The sequence below is a fragment of the Cololabis saira genome, chromosome 4, assembly GCF_033807715.1.
Source record: "Cololabis saira isolate AMF1-May2022 chromosome 4, fColSai1.1, whole genome shotgun sequence".
Classification (NCBI taxonomy): domain Eukaryota; kingdom Metazoa; phylum Chordata; class Actinopteri; order Beloniformes; family Belonidae; genus Cololabis; species Cololabis saira.
In genome coordinates this window covers 19,342,616-19,359,083 of record NC_084590.1, presented here as the reverse complement: position 1 = coordinate 19,359,083, position 16,468 = coordinate 19,342,616, and the positions used below count along the sequence as shown (strand labels likewise).

Here is a 16,468-nt window from a genome sequence, read left to right as displayed (position 1 = left end):
AAATAAAAATCATATTTTCCTCCAACTTTCAAGTTTTTTTTATCAACTTTTTTACCATTGGAAAAATTAACTTTAGAAAAATACAACCGTGCTCATATTTTTCAAGAATTGAAAGAAATTAGTATCTTTATTTTCAAACTTGTGCCTTATATGTATGTATGTTTGTATGTATGTGGATATATATATATAGTTTGATATCGCTGTTGCTGCCATTATATATTTATTTTTTTATTTTTTTATTTTTTTATTTATTTGTTTATATTTATTTAATTTTGTTCTCCCTTAATGTATGTTTTTTTTCCCTAGGGTAATTATGGGGAGGGTAGGAATGTGGGTATAATAGAAATCATGCATGTGAAAATGTGAATTGTGAAAATTATTGTGAAATAAAAAGATATTAAAAAAAAGAGGAGGAAGATTTTAAGTCGAAATGTCAAGAAAAAAGTCGAAAAGCCTTTTTTCTCTCAACATTTCAACTTTATTCACGAAGTTTACACTTTATTCTCAACATTTTGTACTTCAACATTAATCTCGACATTTGGATTTTTTTCTCGACATTTCGACTTTTTTCTCGAAGTGCATAATGAAAAATCTTCCTCCTCTAAAATATTATTTTTATTTTTCTCCTGCCTGGCCCTAATACTCTCCGTAAATAACAGTTAAGATACATGAAAACAGATATACCGCGATTGTCGGTCTCAGTTGTAGGCTATTTTTCTTTTTTTTTATGGGTGTTTGTTTTCAATATTATTTAATTATATACATTTAACAATAAGAGTTTCCCTTAGCAACGCTGTACTCTATAGTACTCTGTACTAGAACTTCTAGTCTAGAAGTCAAAACCGTAAAACTATAAATAGTTATTTCATCCAAAAAAGGGTCGGAGACGCAAAGTCAAAGTACCCGGATTCTGCGTTCCAATCTTTCGATGGGTGCCATGACAACTGTGTATTTACGAAAAGGATGTTACTTTGGTAGTTGGTCGAAAAACAACAAAATTGTGTGGGATTCTATATGCATCCATTGGCAGAGTGTAACTGGACTACAGTTATATGCTTCCTCTTCGTGTGGACCTTTACTTATCTTAAGCTTTGTTTCTGTTTTTAACTTAAAAACGGATCTTAATTAAGTTTCGTCGACATTACTTCACTTCTAAAGATGAAGAAGACGCAGCTGAGCCTCGTGCAGAAGGCCAACGAGGAGGGTGATGGTGTTGGTGATGGTGATGCTGCCTGGAGCTCAGATACCTCCAGGTGGTCCACTCCCTCCTGGCTGGACTGTGACTCTGATGCTCCTCAATCTGGACGCAAGGACAATCTCCTTATAAACACTCTAGATAACCATCTATCGCCGAAGTGGAAACAATCAAAGAAATCTGGATTTAAAAAAGGTACTTTTCATGTATATGATTTAATGTGCATACAGTGATAATGGTGTCCACAGTATGAATTGAACTCCTTTTTTCTTCTTTTCTTTAGGTAAGAATGTCCAAGAGACGTCCAAACCCTCCGTACAAGACAATTCTGTTGAGAAAAACACTGCAAGATCTCAGGGACACACCCTCCAAACAACCGGTCAATCCACGAAGCTGCCTCCAATCAAGCCCCAGCAGGTGTCGACATCAAATGTCCATTCTGCCAGCACAATCTGCGTCAAGGAGTTGAAAAGTCAGGTGTGGGCTCTGCAGCAGGAGCTGAGTGAGGTCAGGACCGAGAACAAGTTGTTGAAGAAGATCCAGCATCGCTATACGGTGGCACTGCAGCGCCATCAAGACTCAGAGAGTAGCATTCCTCAGGTTCGAAGCTCCTGACTCCTGATCCTCACCGAGATGTACATCATTATCACATATCTAAATCCTGTTGTGGTTCGCTCTTGTTCTTGTCTGGCAGGAAAACTTATTTCAACCGAATCTTTCACCAACGCCTGCATAATCCTTGTGTAATTTTACATCCCCAGGGACACCAACATCATGTTCACATTATTTTTGTCTTTGTTTTGTAGATTTTAGAGAAGCACAACAAGGAAACCAGAGCCCTTAAGGGGCTGCTCCGTGAAACTCGCATCTCCAGGGACAATGCAACAAGACAGCTACAGGCCACAGAGAGCAAGCTTCACGAGACAAAGGTCGATCTCCAGCATCTGAAGCTGCTAAGCCAGGACCAGCATCTGCTTGAGAGGGAGGAGCTCTCTCTGAGCCTGGCCAAGGCCTATGCCAAGTTGGAGGACAAGGAAAGCAGGATACAGGTATGGAGAAGCAGGGGAAGGACTGGTGATGCATGAATGTGAAAATGATGCAACTGTGACACACTTAACAGCTCTTGTCAGTGACATGGCTGCACCCTAAAATTACAGATTATCAGGCTAATATGCTTAACTTTAAATCATTTATTATATTTTTCCACTACTCTGTTGCACTGTAGGAGATGGAGAAGAATCTTGCCCTGTGCCAAGCTTCATTCAAACGCCAAATAGTAACCGAGCAAAGGAAGATCAAAGAAGCGACAATGTTATCCTCTTACCAGCAATGGCAAATTTCTCAGCTAAGCGAAGAAATCCAGGTACGATCAAATAAACTGACAATGTTCTCTTTCATATTATAGCTGCTAAATCTATGAGTATTTCCAATGAACTGCACTATTTGTTAGTTTTCCATCGTAAAGATTCCTCGCAAATTATACGAATAAAGAGTCAAACCGAGCATCTACACTCACTGGCCACTTTATTAGGTACACCTTCCACTTAAACCACCTTTCTTCCCCATTCTGATGCTCAATTTGAACTGCAGCAGATCGTCTTGACCACGTCTACATGCCTAAATGCATCAAGTTGCTGCCATGTGATTGGCTGATTAGAAATTGGCTGATTAGAAATATGCATTAACGAGCAGTTGGACAGGTGTACCTAATAAAGTGGCCAGTGAGTATGTGAGAGATGTCTCGATCAGCGTTTTACACACAGAGTTTACTCTGTTTGTAATCCATGCCTGGTGATACCAATTACACTCAGATCTAATAGTTCATTTTTAGATTTTAAAATGTGTTGAAGCTTTAATTTAATTCCAGATTGCAGAGTTTTGTCACTGGCAGATGTCACAACCGGTCTGAATAAGCAAAAATGTAAATGCTCTATTTTTCCTAAAACAGGACAAAGAAAAGGAACTGAAACAACATTACATTTATTCGCACAGATACATTAAAGGATCAAATAAAAAAGGTAAACAAAGACAAAAAAAAACTGCTTTAAGACTGTTAGCTAAATGTTATTGGTTGTTTAAGACCTTTGTTGTGTTGACAGTTCAGAAGGATGGATTACCGTGCACCCAAATCACAGCATCTGGATCAGATCTTTTGGAGACACAACATTCTATAACTGAACAGCAGGAGACATCTGGGGTACCTATATTGGAAATATAATTTATTTTCAAGGAAGTTAAAACAGTTTTACAAAAGTTTGATGTTTATTTTTGCTTGTTTTTTTTCCTCCTGAATATTGTCATCCCAATAGAATTGGTTCCTTGGTCTTCAGTCACTTTTAACTTTTTATTCAAATAGTTTCAGTAATATTTTCATACTGATAGTCAGCATGTCATTTCAGAGTTGTCAGGGGGATTTGGATGTAGAAGCTCTAGAGGAAAAAGCTCCATCAAATGCTGCATTAGGGAACCACAAAAAGGACACTCGGATGTTGGCAGGTAAGCACTTTTCATTCACTATAAGCAGCAAATCAATTCTATCAATGGATGAACTTGTGCAGTAGGAGAAATAAAATGTTATAGTGCTGCTCATGCAGGAAACGGTCTCTATAGCAAACACCGTAGAGAAATGGAACAAACTGAAATTGATCTTAGTAATAGAAATGCACATGTGTTGTCAGATTGGTCAGGCCCAGAAGACCCCCTGAAACAGCTAACTGCCAAAGGAAAGGAGGCTTCAGAAAAATCCTCAGGTCTCTGATGAAAAGCAGGATGCAGAGCATGAAGCTGGTCTCAGCTGTACTTTGGTAAAAAGGTAGTTTGAGGGAAACTGTAAGCTAATAAAGCATTATAGTGAGGCAATTGAATAAACCAACATTCATGAAACTTCTTGGTTTGTTTTGATTTGACAAAAAAAAAAGTCTACACTCTCCATTGTGGGTTTCCTACCAGAAACAAATCTATCCGATTTGTTTGTTGGCAATTTCCAAAGTTGCGAAAAGATAGACTAAAAAAAAATGTTTCTCATGTCATCTTTTATTAAACACATACCTCAACATTTTGAAACCATTTTGTTTATAAATAATATGAAACCAATACATTCACACCGGTATTTTGAAACAAAACCATTCAAACAAAAATATTCAAAGTAAATTCACAATAATAAATTAATGTTGCAAGTTGAGATATTAAAAATACGCAGCAATAGTATGCATTGACCTCAGCTGACATCAACATTGGAGAAAAGCAAAGTAGCTTTCATAATCAAACTAATGTTGACATAACCCATGTATCCAAATTGTGACATCACAGAAGTGGTCTTCAGCTGATGACATTAAGCCCCAAAGTGACTACTTTGTTGCAAACCACCAGCCAGCATGTGATTCCCACACCACCTAAGAGAAAAGAACAGCTCTGTCATTGAATGTGATGCAATTCACTGACAGATAAGAACAGTACATGCGATAAACCCCTCTGCCTTGAAGGTAGCTGGAGCAAACGCTGAACTGACAGGAATGTGAACCAGGTTTCAGTTAGATCCCATGTCATGCTCATTTATGGCTTTCGTTGTTTTACATAACATTTTAAGAAGGTGCAACAACGGTCGACTTCAATCTGAAATGCTATGTTTAGTTTCCGAGTCATGAGGCCCCATCACCTCTTACTGGTCAGAAGTGGTGGAGCATGAAATGGCTATTTGAAGATGCTCCAAACGCGCCACTATCACACAATGCAAATGTGTTACATGGCGATGCAGATATGCTGGACTGCCATCAAGTTGTCTTAAACCGTTAAAGAACAGTGTCTTGGGTGGCAGAGAATAATTCCCTTTGATGTTAGGGGATTGATGCAGGGGTGTTAATGCAACTAATTTACAAATTGGATTATCCAGAAATAAATAAACAGCAGTCTAAAAGCAAGAAAACACTCAGAGAACTTACTCAAAATAACGCAGAAATAAAAGTGGTTTTTAATTTGTTACTATTGCTTGTTTTTAATTTGTTACTATTGCTATTACTAATGCTACTATCCATATTGTACATCTCTGTTTATATTGTTCATTTCTGTTTATACATTTTATCTTTATCTGTCATCTGTCATCCTACGTCACTTTTTGTAAAGATTCATATCCGCCACTTTTTAATCCTCATATTGTACATTTCTGTTTATACATTTTACTTTATTCTATCTCTTTTTTTATCTCCATATACTTGTTTGCTTTTATATTTTTATTTTTACTTTTACTGTATTGCACCCATCACCACAACAAATTCCTTGTGTGTGTTAACAAACTTGGCAATAAACCCCCTTTCTGATTTCTGATTTCTGTACAAAATATCTTGGGCACATAATCACTGACAAGATGGAAGATGATGCTGACATGTACAGGCAGAGACGAATGTATGTCCAAGCAAACATGCTAGTCAGGAAATTCCATTACTGTTCTGATGATGTGAAAGTGAGCTTGTTTCGTGCTTACTGCTCCCCTATGTATGTAGCCCCATTATGGGTCAGCTACAAAAAGGAGACCCTGCGCAAACTTCAGGTAGCATATAATGACTGTCTGAGGATACTGCTGAAAAAGCCCAGCAGTAGCAGTGCTAGTAAACTCTTCTGTGACTCAGGGCTAAGCACTTTACTGGCTCTCTTGAGGAACCTGATGTTTAAGTTTATGTCTCGACTTGATGAGTCACAAAACTGTATCATAATGAAGCTCACAAGCCCCAGGTGCAGTTCTGTCAGATATCAATCCTATCTATGGAAACATTGGTATTGGTGCCTTTTAAGACTCTCATGAATAAGAGTATGTTTTATGTGTTTATGTAGTTGTTTATTTTTTATGTTGTATGTCTTGATATTGGGTCTAGAGCCCGTAATAAAGTTTATATATATATACATAAAATCTGTTGTTGCCTTCCAGCCAAACCAGAATTAAATGAACCTGTGTGAATTTAAAATGACGATGCATTTGCCCATGTAACAGCATCAAAATATACCATGTACATAAATAAATGTGTGTAGGATCTTAAGTCACAGGTATACGGGTCGACAAGTAAAGAGCAAAGTACGTATTGCAATACTACGTACTGTACTGTCCAGTAATTGACGTGGTTGTAGTGCTGCTGTGAGCCCGCCGTGTGTGCGTGCGATGGGAGTCTACTGAGTACTCCCTGAGCATCCAAGCGTTCACCTAATAGCGACTACGGTCTAATGTAAACAGAACTTGGCGGGTCGTGGGAGGGATTTGTTGATCAGGTAACCTGAGTACAACCCACCAGGGGAGTTTTTTGTTTTCTAAATAAAATAAGGAAACGGCTGATGAGAGTAACAACACCAGCAGGACGTCACAGGTAGGATCTATATTTGCAAGATGAGTAACTAGGGGGAGACGAGGAGATCCAGGAGCTACACAGTTTTGGAGCCGAGGACGCCATAAACTGGCGTATGTCCGGAACCACAGAGGATGGTCCACTGTTTGAACAACTGGCCAAAAAAATGACAAACTGGGCATTTGCAAGAAGGAACCTCCGGCCAAAAATACGTTCCTGCCGATGTTCATCTATTCTCATTTTGACGTTGCATATTAAGCTGATGATGAAAAATGACCAGCTGAACATCGCCTGACCAGAGTTACTCCAGTAACTTCTGTAATCTCACAAGGTATTTAGCTTTACAACTCCTGGGACATTGGCTCTTGAAAAGATGTAATCAATTCTTCTTCATATTACTACTGATCTGCAGACTGTGGCCAACTTAAGTACGGTAAATTCTGACAATTAGGGAAGATGAATAACCATGACAGCAGAACAGTTGGCTACTTTTCAAGTAAACAGCTATATGAAATAGTTGGCCAGTCTTGAGGCTGATGGATTGTATTGTGCATGGTAGTTTGAGGCAGAATCAACATTTGCTTGCTTTAGATACCCACTCTTCTGTACCATGTAATCGAGATTTCAGATGTACCGTATAAATAAAATTGCTTAAAAAAAAGTTTTTTAAATGTAAAGGTCACAATTCAGTACAACCTAGTTTTCTTTTCTCTCTTTTTAATACATATTCTTAAATCGTTATTTTCTTATTTGCATAATTTCCCCATCCAAACGGAAGCTGCTTTACTCTGACTGTAAGTGATAAGGTTGAGCCTGAGAGGCTGCAGGCAAAAGAATGTGGCAAACATTATCAGAGCTTGTGATATGCCGATTATTGCGATCACAACCGATATACAACTTTATTTAACAAATCATTTCCAAATAATGCTACTTTTGTGAGATCTATTCTGACCTACTTTTGAATTATTTGTTTTAAACATTTGTTCAGGGAAGTGACAGCTACCGTCAGCTGGATCTACAGCCCGTTAATCTTAGGTGGCTGCAGAACATTTGAATTTAATCAGTGTTGTAGACAGTGTTGCAGACCATTAATACCAGTATCATTTAGTGAGGGCCGCCACGTTTCAGACTCCTCTGCTAACTGCACACATTCGTAATATCACGTATACAATTTCTTATCAATAAATGGTTCTGTGTGCCTTGTCTAAATTGTCTAACATTTCATGAAATGTGAAAATAAGATCAACCTGCTACTCCTGTAGGGAAAGCCACAAGTCGCTCCACTGGGGCAATCCATCTGCTGGGGACCACAGTGACTGGATCAGAGTAATACTTCCATATCAATGAAATCATCAGTGCAGCCTAAAGAATATCAGAAAGAAACGTGTTAATTTAGTTAAATGTATTCTCTATTCAAAGACAAAAGGCAGATGAAGAAGATGCTAAAAATGTTATATTTAAAACCCAGTTTGAATCAATATAATGGCATCTGTAAGGCTGAGAAATGAAAGATGCCCATCTTTTAAGTATAATAATGATACATTTAAGGTGTCACAGTCACATCATAATCAACAGGTTCAGTATAAATACAGGTATACAACATTCTACCTCCACCTACCTGTAGTATATAAAAGACAATGTTCACAACCCATTTCATTTTGGCTTGTTGAGCAGTTCTCGATTTCACTGCAAATGAAAGGAAACACATAACTATAATACTCAATTTGACAATACACTGTACCTTTCAAAAGTGCATTCCTAACAAGATCTTGGGATGGGATTGAGTGTATCCAAAACATATGTAAGAATTTGACAAGTTTATATAAATGCTTCACATTTAAAGGGTCTGACAGTTCACTTTGATAAGCAAACTGGTTGAGATTATAGTCCGCAATTTGCTGAATAAAGCACTGCTATGTACTGTACTGTACAATGCAAAATCTAAAATTTCAGTTTGCTCACAAGAAAATCCGGAAGCTGACTGACTTTTAATGCATCAATCTACTATTGGAAATCTATACAGCAACAGAAAACCATAGGATATTCCTTTTGGGGGTCAAAGTGATATAAAATGTTTTAACCTACGGGTGTTAAAGTAGATAAGAGCATAAGCATCAAAAATAACAGCTATGCAATAATTCCTTACTTTCTAAAACCTTGCTGTGTCATTTGTGAATGTTTTAGTGCCAATTAGTTATGATGTCAGCAGGGTGCTCGAGGGTTCATGGGAATTTGCCCAACCAGTCTACAGTACATGTGTTTTGTGGATCTGGAGAAGGCATTTGACCGTGTCCCTCGTGTCATTCTGTGGGGGGTCAGTGAGTATGGAGTCCGGGGCCCTCTATTAAGGGCTGTCCGATCTCTGTATGATCAGAGCAGGAGTTTGGTTCGTCAGTAGATCAGACTTGTCCCCGGTGCATGTTGGACTCCAGCAGGGCTGCCCTTTGTCACCGGTCCTGTTCATAATTTTTATGGACAGGATTTCTAGGCGCAGCCAGGGGCCGGAGGGGATCCGGTTTGGGAACAACAGGATTTCATCTCTGCTTTTTGCGGATGACGTTGTCCTGTTGGCTTCATCGGACCGGGACCTTCAGCATGTGCTGGGGCGGTTTGAGGCCGAGTGCGACGCGGCAGGGATGAGAATCAGCACCTCCAAAACCGAGGCCATGGTTCTCCACCGGGAAAGGGTGGCGTGCCGGAGAACCAGGTGGGTGGAGAAGTCCTGCCTCAGGTGGAGGAGTTCAAGTAACTCGGGATCTTGTTCACGAGTGAGGGAACGATGGAGCGGGAGATTGACAGATGGATCGGTGCAGCGTCCGCAGTTATGCGGTCGATGTACTGGACCGTCGTGTTGAAGAAAGAGCTGAGTCGAAAGGCGAAGCTCACGATTCAATCTACGCACCTACCCTCACCTGTGGTCATGAACTTTGGGTAGTGACCGAAAGGACGAGATCGCGGATACAAGCGGCCGAGATGAGTTTCCTCCGCAGGGTGGCTGGACGCTCCCTTACAGATAGGGTGAGGAGTTTGGTCACCCGGGAGGAGCTCGGAGTCGAGCCGCTACTCCTTCACATTGAGAGGAGTCAGCTGAGGTGGCTTGGGCATCTGTACCGGATCCTCCTGGACGTCTCCCTAGGGAGGTGTTCCAGGCATGTCCCTCTGGGAGGAGACCCCGGGGAAGACCCAGGACACGCTGGAGAGACTATGACTACGTTTACATGCAGTCAAAATTCGGGTTATTGCTAATATTCCTGTTACTGAAACATTCGGAATATTCCGTTTACATGCGTGAGCAAACAGGGTTATTCCTGTATACATGGTAATTAATCATTCGGGATATCCCGATCAAACCAGCGACGCGCGGAGAACGTGAATAGCGTAATTTCCGCTTCTTCTTCCTGTATCCAAATTCAAAACAAATCCTGCTTTGCGCAACTTTTCGCTCACCTTCTTGTAAATCTCGCTATCCCCGTACTTTCTACCGTCTACAAATGCCAAAATGATCATATCCTTCATTACATTTATGAAGTGATTAGTCTCCTCCTCACTCCAAAAGTGTGGCGTGGTCTTGCGTTTCCCCGTGTTTAGAAGAACTTCCTGGACTCAAAAGACCAGGATTCCTTGCGAACAGAGCATGCGCAGAAAACAAATTCATGTTCCGTTTGATATTCCGTTTGGCGTTTACATGACCGAATATTCGGGTTTTAAAAGGAGTAACCCAGGGGTCATATTCGGGTTTTTAAAAACCGGAATATGAGCAAATTCTGGTTATTCAAAGGGGTTATTGGTGTTTACATGGCCGTGCAAATTCGGGTTATTGCCAATATTCGGGTTTTAAAAGGGTTATTGAGTGCATGTAAACGCAGTCTATGTCTCTCGGCTGGCCTGGGAACGCCTCGGACTCCCCTCGGAAGAGCTGGAGGAAGTGTCTGGGGTGAAGGAAGTCTGGGCATCTCTGTTGAGACTGCTGCCCCCGCGACCCGGGAACGGATAAGCAGCAGACGATGGATGGATGGATAGTTATGATGTATCATTTACACCATCTATACTGCACGGGTACTTGCTTTTTAAGATCAGTAGAAGTCTGTTGAATATGGGCTTCTGTGTTTGGTGTTTGATCAGTTTGTATCTCACCGTGTGTTTTCAGCTTGTCTGTTGTTTTGTTTATTTTACGCTCCAACCTGGCATATCTAGCAAACTCGTCCATCATACTGATGGAGGCTTGCTCCCTCTTCATCTCCTGGATTTCGATCCTCATCTCACTCTCCTGCTCAGCATCTTTCTGCAGCATCTTTGAGAGCTGAGGAAACATGGAGGGAAGAAAAGACTAAACACACAAACAGTCTGGGTCTGAGTGCAAAATGGGAGTGAATCACAGTCTTCAACAATAAAAACATAAAAACGTGGTACATAGGAATGGCAACGATTTGGGTCATACGATTTTTATTTTGTTACACCCCCGTAATGGTAAGGGCTCCTTAACTATGAATTGTTTCCCGTTTGGGTGGATGAGCTGGCCGGGGCTGTGATGAACCAGCTCCCTCCATTAGCTCAGGTTGCTTCATGCTAAACTCGTGTCGTCCATTCAGCACTAAAGGGTGATTTATGGTTCCGCGTTACACCAACGCAGAGCCTACGTATGGCCTGCGTATTGTGCGCGTCGCCGCGTTCCCTACGCCGTAACCCTACGGCGTAAGCTCTGCGTCGATTTAACGCAGAACCATAATTCAGGCTTTAACCGAGCTCTGGCATTAACTAAACATTTATGACGGAGTTATCCGTCTCCGCCTGTGTGCAAAACAACGTGACCCTACTTACAAAAGATGACATGGTAGGCAGGAATGTTTTCATGAGGTTGCACAGAAACACGGAGCCCAGGACGAGGAACCACGCACCGCCGCTCGCCATGTTGGATGTTTTCTTCCGTTTCCCTCTGCCTCCTCGCTGCAGCTGTGCAGCTTCCCTGCTCATCAAACCACACACAAACAAAGAGTTTCTAATGCTTAAATGTTCCCAACACAAAGCTATCATTTAATAAAAAGACTTTGGCCAACAAAACCACTGACTTTTACTCAAGTAAGGCTTGTTTGTGCGGGGCTTAATGGTAGTTTAAAGGTATGCTTTTATGTCTTAGGTCTTAGGTCTTGCAGTTTTTCCAGGGCGTTTTTCATTTGAGCACATCACATTCAGGGCCAGGGGTTTACGTTAATTCACAAATTAAAACCATATCTCGCTGCACATGTGCTGCGTTCCATTTACCTCGAAGTCGGAAGTCGGAACTGGGAATGACGTCACAGCCGAGTTATCAGCGTTCCAGTTACAAAGTAGGTAAACAAGTTTGTAGTTCGCATATACCACATGAAAAATGTAAATTACACTATAGCAGCATATATATGCCGAACAATACTTGTATACGACTGATTTAGTGTGACCAAAACTAGAATGAAGCGCTACGAATTTTTACAGAGCTCTCTTCTACTGTTTACAACCGGGGCAGCCATCTTGGAATGTGAACTCGGGGGTGGTGAAGACTCTCCCACTTTCCCAGTGGGAAATCCCACTTCGAGGGGCGTTCCATTTGAAAAATCCAACTGGGAACTGGGAAATCCCCACTTCCGAGGACAAATGGAACGCGGCAATGAACAGCGGCTGCACACACAAACAAAGAGTTTCTAATGCTTAAATGTTCCCAACACAAAGCTATCATTTAATAGAAAGACTTTGGCCAACAAAACTACTGACTTTTACTCAAGTAAGGCTTGTTTGTGCGGGGCTTATGCCGCGTTCCATTTACCTCGGAAATCGGAACTGGGAACTGGGAATGGCAGCCATCTTGGAATGGTAACTCGGAGGTGGTGAAGCTTCTCCCACTTTCCCAGTAGGAAATCCCACTTTGAGGGGCGTTCCAGTTGAAAATTCCGACTATGAACTGGGAAATTCCGACTTCCGAGGACAAATGGAACGCGGCATTAATGGTAGTTTAAAGGTATGCTTTTAGGTCTTAGGTCTTGCAGTTTTTCCAGGGCTTTTTTCATTTGAGCACATCACATTCAGGGCCAGGGGTTTACGTTAATTCACAAATTAATACCATATTATCTCGCTGCACACACACAGCGAGGGGTCACGTGGCTGATTGGCATGCTCTCCTGCCCACACAGGTAAGATGTTATGTTTCAAAAACGCTGCTGCCTCCAGCTCTCAGCCAATCAGAGCGGCGGGGGGGCGGGGCCTCGCAGGTCCGGGTAGGGTGGTAGGACAAGGCATAAAATATACCGAGAGGGAGATCCAATCCGGCATTAGCGAGTCCTGCTGCTGCTCTCCAGTCTCCACCGTGCACTGTTCTGGAGTTGTAGGCTCAAGAGTGCAGTTGGCCAGCTTTTCCCCCCCTACTTTACTCAAAAACAAGCAGTTTTTCCCTTTTTTTTGTTAGTGTACCCCGCACAATCCAAGCAACAATGGGAAGGAAAAAGGTAAGTTTATATTTATTTGGTTTATATATAAGCCGTTTATATTGCGGTAAATGTGGCATATTAAAACACGCTTTTAAGTGTGTTTTTTTAAAGTATAGCAGTGTGTGTGTTGGCCTGTATTTTGGCTCTAAAGCGGCTGCAGGTCCACGCTGGACGTCGTGTTGACACGGGAAGTGGCGCCTTTTTTCTCTGAGCCAGAGCCGCATGTCCTCCCTCCCCCTTCTGCAGGCCCCTTTTTAATAAAATATACACCTTTCCGCGTTTATTTATCAATGCTCTTCGACGTGTGCTGCATCAAACAAAGGGGTGTAACCGTCGTCGAGGTAAAGGTGGCCACTTCAAGGGATTTAGGTCCACATTGCCACCGGATGTTTGAACTTATCCTTGCATTAAACACGTGTGATGCACGTGTTGTAACGTTTTTTTTTTTTTAAAGTCCGGATCAGATGGATTGTTAGTTTATATTTTTTTTTACCCCCTCGACGGGCATGTTTGAGCTCTTTTCTTTAGGTTTCATCATGGCAGCTAATGCCTCCTTCCTTGAGGAGACAGCGACACGACTGGTCGTTTTAATGTTAGCTTAATGTTAGCTGAAACCAAAACTGTGATGATCCTCCGAGATCAGTCACGTTGCAGACAAACACGATCACAATATTGTATGTTATAGTGCGTGGACCTCGTGATCTGTTGCGGCCTCGGCCCACATCACAATAACACCGGTATTTGTCACGATTCTCCCAAATACTTTGCAAAAAAAGGAGCAAAGATGCGCTCAGACTGTAAAACCCAACCGAAAAACCCATTGAACCCCCTCACCAAAGAGCACAGATTGCATAATTTCTTTGTGATTTAAGGCGAGGCAGAGGTGCCCATCCCCCCTTTACATTACACACCCACTTTGGCTCATGCCTAAACAGTTGTGCTAATTTGCTCTCCATTTCTGTCTTTTACAGGCTGTTGCTGCTGATGCAGATGCAAGTGCAGAGGTTAGTATTCACAACTTCATCCAGGCTGTTCACTGCATGTATCACAGCCAAATGGGACACTTTGTTCTGTTATCATAACATCAAAGGGTGTCATGGTTTCAAATCCGTTTTTGCATAATTAAGTTCGCGCCAGATTTGATCCTGGAAGTTAGTCGCTGAGTTGTGGATCATGGCGCCTTTTGGTTGGTCTTAAGTAAGTGTTCAGGTTGTGTTATGTGATCCAGTTTATTGGGATGTAGGTTGGAAGTTTCACCTCCAGGGGGCGCTAGTCAGGGTCTTGTTAGAGTACAGCGTGTTCACTTGCTTTGTTTTGTTTGAATCTATATAATACTCAAATGCCTTTAGTCAAAACCGCAAATGTGGCACACAGAGTTTGAGAAGCCACGAGAACGTGCACATGTTAACCATAAGTGTTTAATTAGTGTCACAAGCTTACCTATTGTGTGCGCATGTTTAATTATTGCTTTCATGCACTTCATATGACTTTAATTTTATATTTTCTTTTCATCTCTGTAAATTAATTTTAGCTTGTTTTTTTTTTTGTCTGTCTCATTCTCATATGCACGTGTGCTTTTTGTTTTCCAACAAGGATGTTGTAAAACCAGGCGCTTTGAACACAGCCTCTGTGAATGTTAACATGTTACGCAACGCATATTTGTATTTGAAATTGTTAGGTATAGTTTGTTACCTACTTAACTCGTAGCTCATAGTAACAAGTAGGATTTTAATTCATCTTCTTTTTTTTGCTGACTTTGAAATAACTTTGTCACATTTACTTGTTAATGCGTGACTGAATTAAAATCATTTTTCCTCCACCCTCTTTCAGCCAAGGCGAAAGTCTCTACGGTTGTCTACGGTAAGTTCCACAAAACCGTTTTTACATGGATTTTTTTTTTGTGTGTATAAGTTGTATAATGTGTGCTGTATTTGTTTTGTTTTTTTCTTGTAGAAAGAGCCAGAGCCACAGCCAAAGCCAAAGGCGAAGGCAGAAAAGACAAAGGTAAATTGTGCATCCTTCCAGTGCACCGGAACACTGCATCTGGTTAAAACATGTCTATTTTTTCTTTTTAAAACTTTTTGTAAAAGTGAATATTCTGCCTCTCCATTGTAGGCACCCCCAAAGACCAAAAAGGTGAAAGAAGCAGCTAAGCCCAAAGAAAAAGAGAAGAAAGAACCCGAGGCAGAGGAGGACGAGGAGGAGGGAGAAGAAGAGGGAGAAGAAGAAGTTCCTGCAGAAAATGGCGAAGCCAAAACTGAGGAGGTACTGCATGTTTGGATTCCTCTGAGGGAACTTAGTACTGTAGCAAAGAGATAAAACAATGAACCATGTTTTGTTCTTGTCACCTCTTTCCAGGCTGAAGCAACAGAGGAGGCAGATGAAAAGGAGGAAGAGGCTGAAAAGGACAAAGAAGCAGAGTAGCCAGTGCTCCCAATGCCTTTTTTGTTGTAAAATGCAGAGAATATTTTTTATCGACTATTTTCTTAAGACAGCAATGTTTTTAGGGATATAATTGCTTCATGTTTTTTTTTTTTTTTTTGGTCCGTTTGCTGTTTTTTTGTGTTCCTTTTTTTTTTTTTTTAATACTACAATTTCAATTTTGCGGTTTCTGGGAAGGGAACGTTTGTCATTGTATTCTTGTCTCGTCTGTGTTTTATCTTAAAGTTGGAGTATTTGTGCCTGACATGCAATCATGCCTTGTTCAGTGATGGGCAATTTAACCGTTTTGTCATCTGTACGTCAGAATACTGTTTGAAAGTTTAGGGCCGAGAATGGGTTTCATACTGTGTGGTAAACATTTGTGGTCACAATTGTTGTTTTCATAAAGCTCAATAATTAAATCACTGTGTGTTGAGTTGTTTTTGTTTTTCAAATGTATGGTACAAATGAGAGCATTGATCCCTGTTTTCAGTAATGTTCTATAGCATTACAGATTGAGTATATGTTTCATGTTTTGTTTTTTTCCATTAGGACATCTATGTGGTTGGGGGATTTCTCTACCAATGTACAGTTTCCTTTTAAAACTTTGTTATCGATGGTATAAAATGCCAAAATAAAGAGGAATTTCTTTATCAAATGCGTCCATTTCTGTTAATAGAAATATTATATATATATATAATGCATTGAGTAATTGCCTGGACTGTACACTTCTGGCTTTTCAATTTTGTTGGGCCTAAACTATGGAAGTGTGTCTCTTAGGGATGTGTGTGTGTGTAATAAACCATGATACTATAAAAAATTATATAGTGATGCTGCAAAGTTAAGGCTGTGTCTAAAAAAAACAACCAAACTCAAATTTTAACAGTTGTAGTGTTTTTAAATGCTGTCCCAACCTTATGACCATTTATTATAAATTGTGGTGCATTGATGTGGCCATGTACAAAAAAAACCCACAAATTCACTCAAAAGAAGCTTTTGTCCTTTTGAGTGATTTTGGTTTGTTTTTTTCACCTATCAAGATTTACATCTACAGTAGGACTCTTCAAGGGACT

The 16,468-nt window shown here is 40.7% G+C and overlaps 3 protein-coding genes across 3 annotated transcripts; 2 read left to right on the top strand and 1 right to left on the bottom strand.

Moving 5' to 3' along the window:
• Positions 1–1,158: 1,158 nt before the first annotated feature.
• Positions 1,159–3,972, top strand: LOC133442505 (lebercilin-like). Its single transcript, XM_061720515.1, has 8 exons — positions 1,159–1,390; positions 1,479–1,795; positions 2,002–2,244; positions 2,421–2,558; positions 3,144–3,213; positions 3,295–3,392; positions 3,595–3,691; positions 3,874–3,972. The coding sequence occupies exons 1-8, from the start codon at positions 1,159–1,161 to the stop codon at positions 3,951–3,953; spliced, it is 1,275 nt and encodes a 424-aa protein (XP_061576499.1). The 3' UTR covers positions 3,954–3,972.
• On the bottom strand, positions 3,160–11,472 carry get1 (guided entry of tail-anchored proteins factor 1). The gene is made up of 5 exons (XM_061719095.1): positions 11,341–11,472; positions 10,657–10,822; positions 8,141–8,208; positions 7,770–7,884; positions 3,160–4,587 (listed from the first exon to the last, which is right to left on the bottom strand). The coding sequence occupies exons 1-5, from the start codon at positions 11,428–11,430 to the stop codon at positions 4,514–4,516; spliced, it is 513 nt and encodes a 170-aa protein (XP_061575079.1). The 5' UTR covers positions 11,431–11,472; the 3' UTR covers positions 3,160–4,513.
• Positions 11,473–12,799: 1,327 nt separating this feature from the next.
• Positions 12,800–16,053, top strand: hmgn1a (high mobility group nucleosome binding domain 1a). The gene is made up of 6 exons (XM_061719092.1): positions 12,800–12,992; positions 13,946–13,978; positions 14,805–14,834; positions 14,928–14,978; positions 15,090–15,239; positions 15,333–16,053. The coding sequence occupies exons 1-6, from the start codon at positions 12,978–12,980 to the stop codon at positions 15,396–15,398; spliced, it is 345 nt and encodes a 114-aa protein (XP_061575076.1). The 5' UTR covers positions 12,800–12,977; the 3' UTR covers positions 15,399–16,053.
• Positions 16,054–16,468: the final 415 nt, after the last annotated feature.

Excerpts from the sequence above, each read along its gene's own strand:
- get1 (XM_061719095.1), bottom strand. The coding sequence starts at position 11,430 with ATGGCGAGCGGCGGTGCGTGGTTCCTCGTCCTGGGCTCCGTGTTTCTG. Across the intron at positions 10,823-11,340 it reads TGCCTACCATGTCATCTTTT|CTCTCAAAGATGCTGCAGAA; the intron begins GTAAGTAGGGTC and ends ATGTTTCCTCAG. Across the intron at positions 7,885-8,140 it reads TTGTCTTTTATATACTACAG|GCTGCACTGATGATTTCATT; the intron begins GTAGGTGGAGGT and ends GATATTCTTTAG.
- LOC133442505 (XM_061720515.1), top strand. The coding sequence starts at position 1,159 with ATGAAGAAGACGCAGCTGAGCCTCGTGCAGAAGGCCAACGAGGAGGGT. Across the intron at positions 1,391-1,478 it reads GAAATCTGGATTTAAAAAAG|GTAAGAATGTCCAAGAGACG; the intron begins GTACTTTTCATG and ends TCTTTTCTTTAG. Across the intron at positions 2,559-3,143 it reads AGCTAAGCGAAGAAATCCAG|GACAAAGAAAAGGAACTGAA; the intron begins GTACGATCAAAT and ends TTCCTAAAACAG.
- hmgn1a (XM_061719092.1), top strand. Across the intron at positions 14,835-14,927 it reads AGTCTCTACGGTTGTCTACG|AAAGAGCCAGAGCCACAGCC; the intron begins GTAAGTTCCACA and ends TTTTTCTTGTAG. Across the intron at positions 15,240-15,332 it reads GCGAAGCCAAAACTGAGGAG|GCTGAAGCAACAGAGGAGGC; the intron begins GTACTGCATGTT and ends ACCTCTTTCCAG.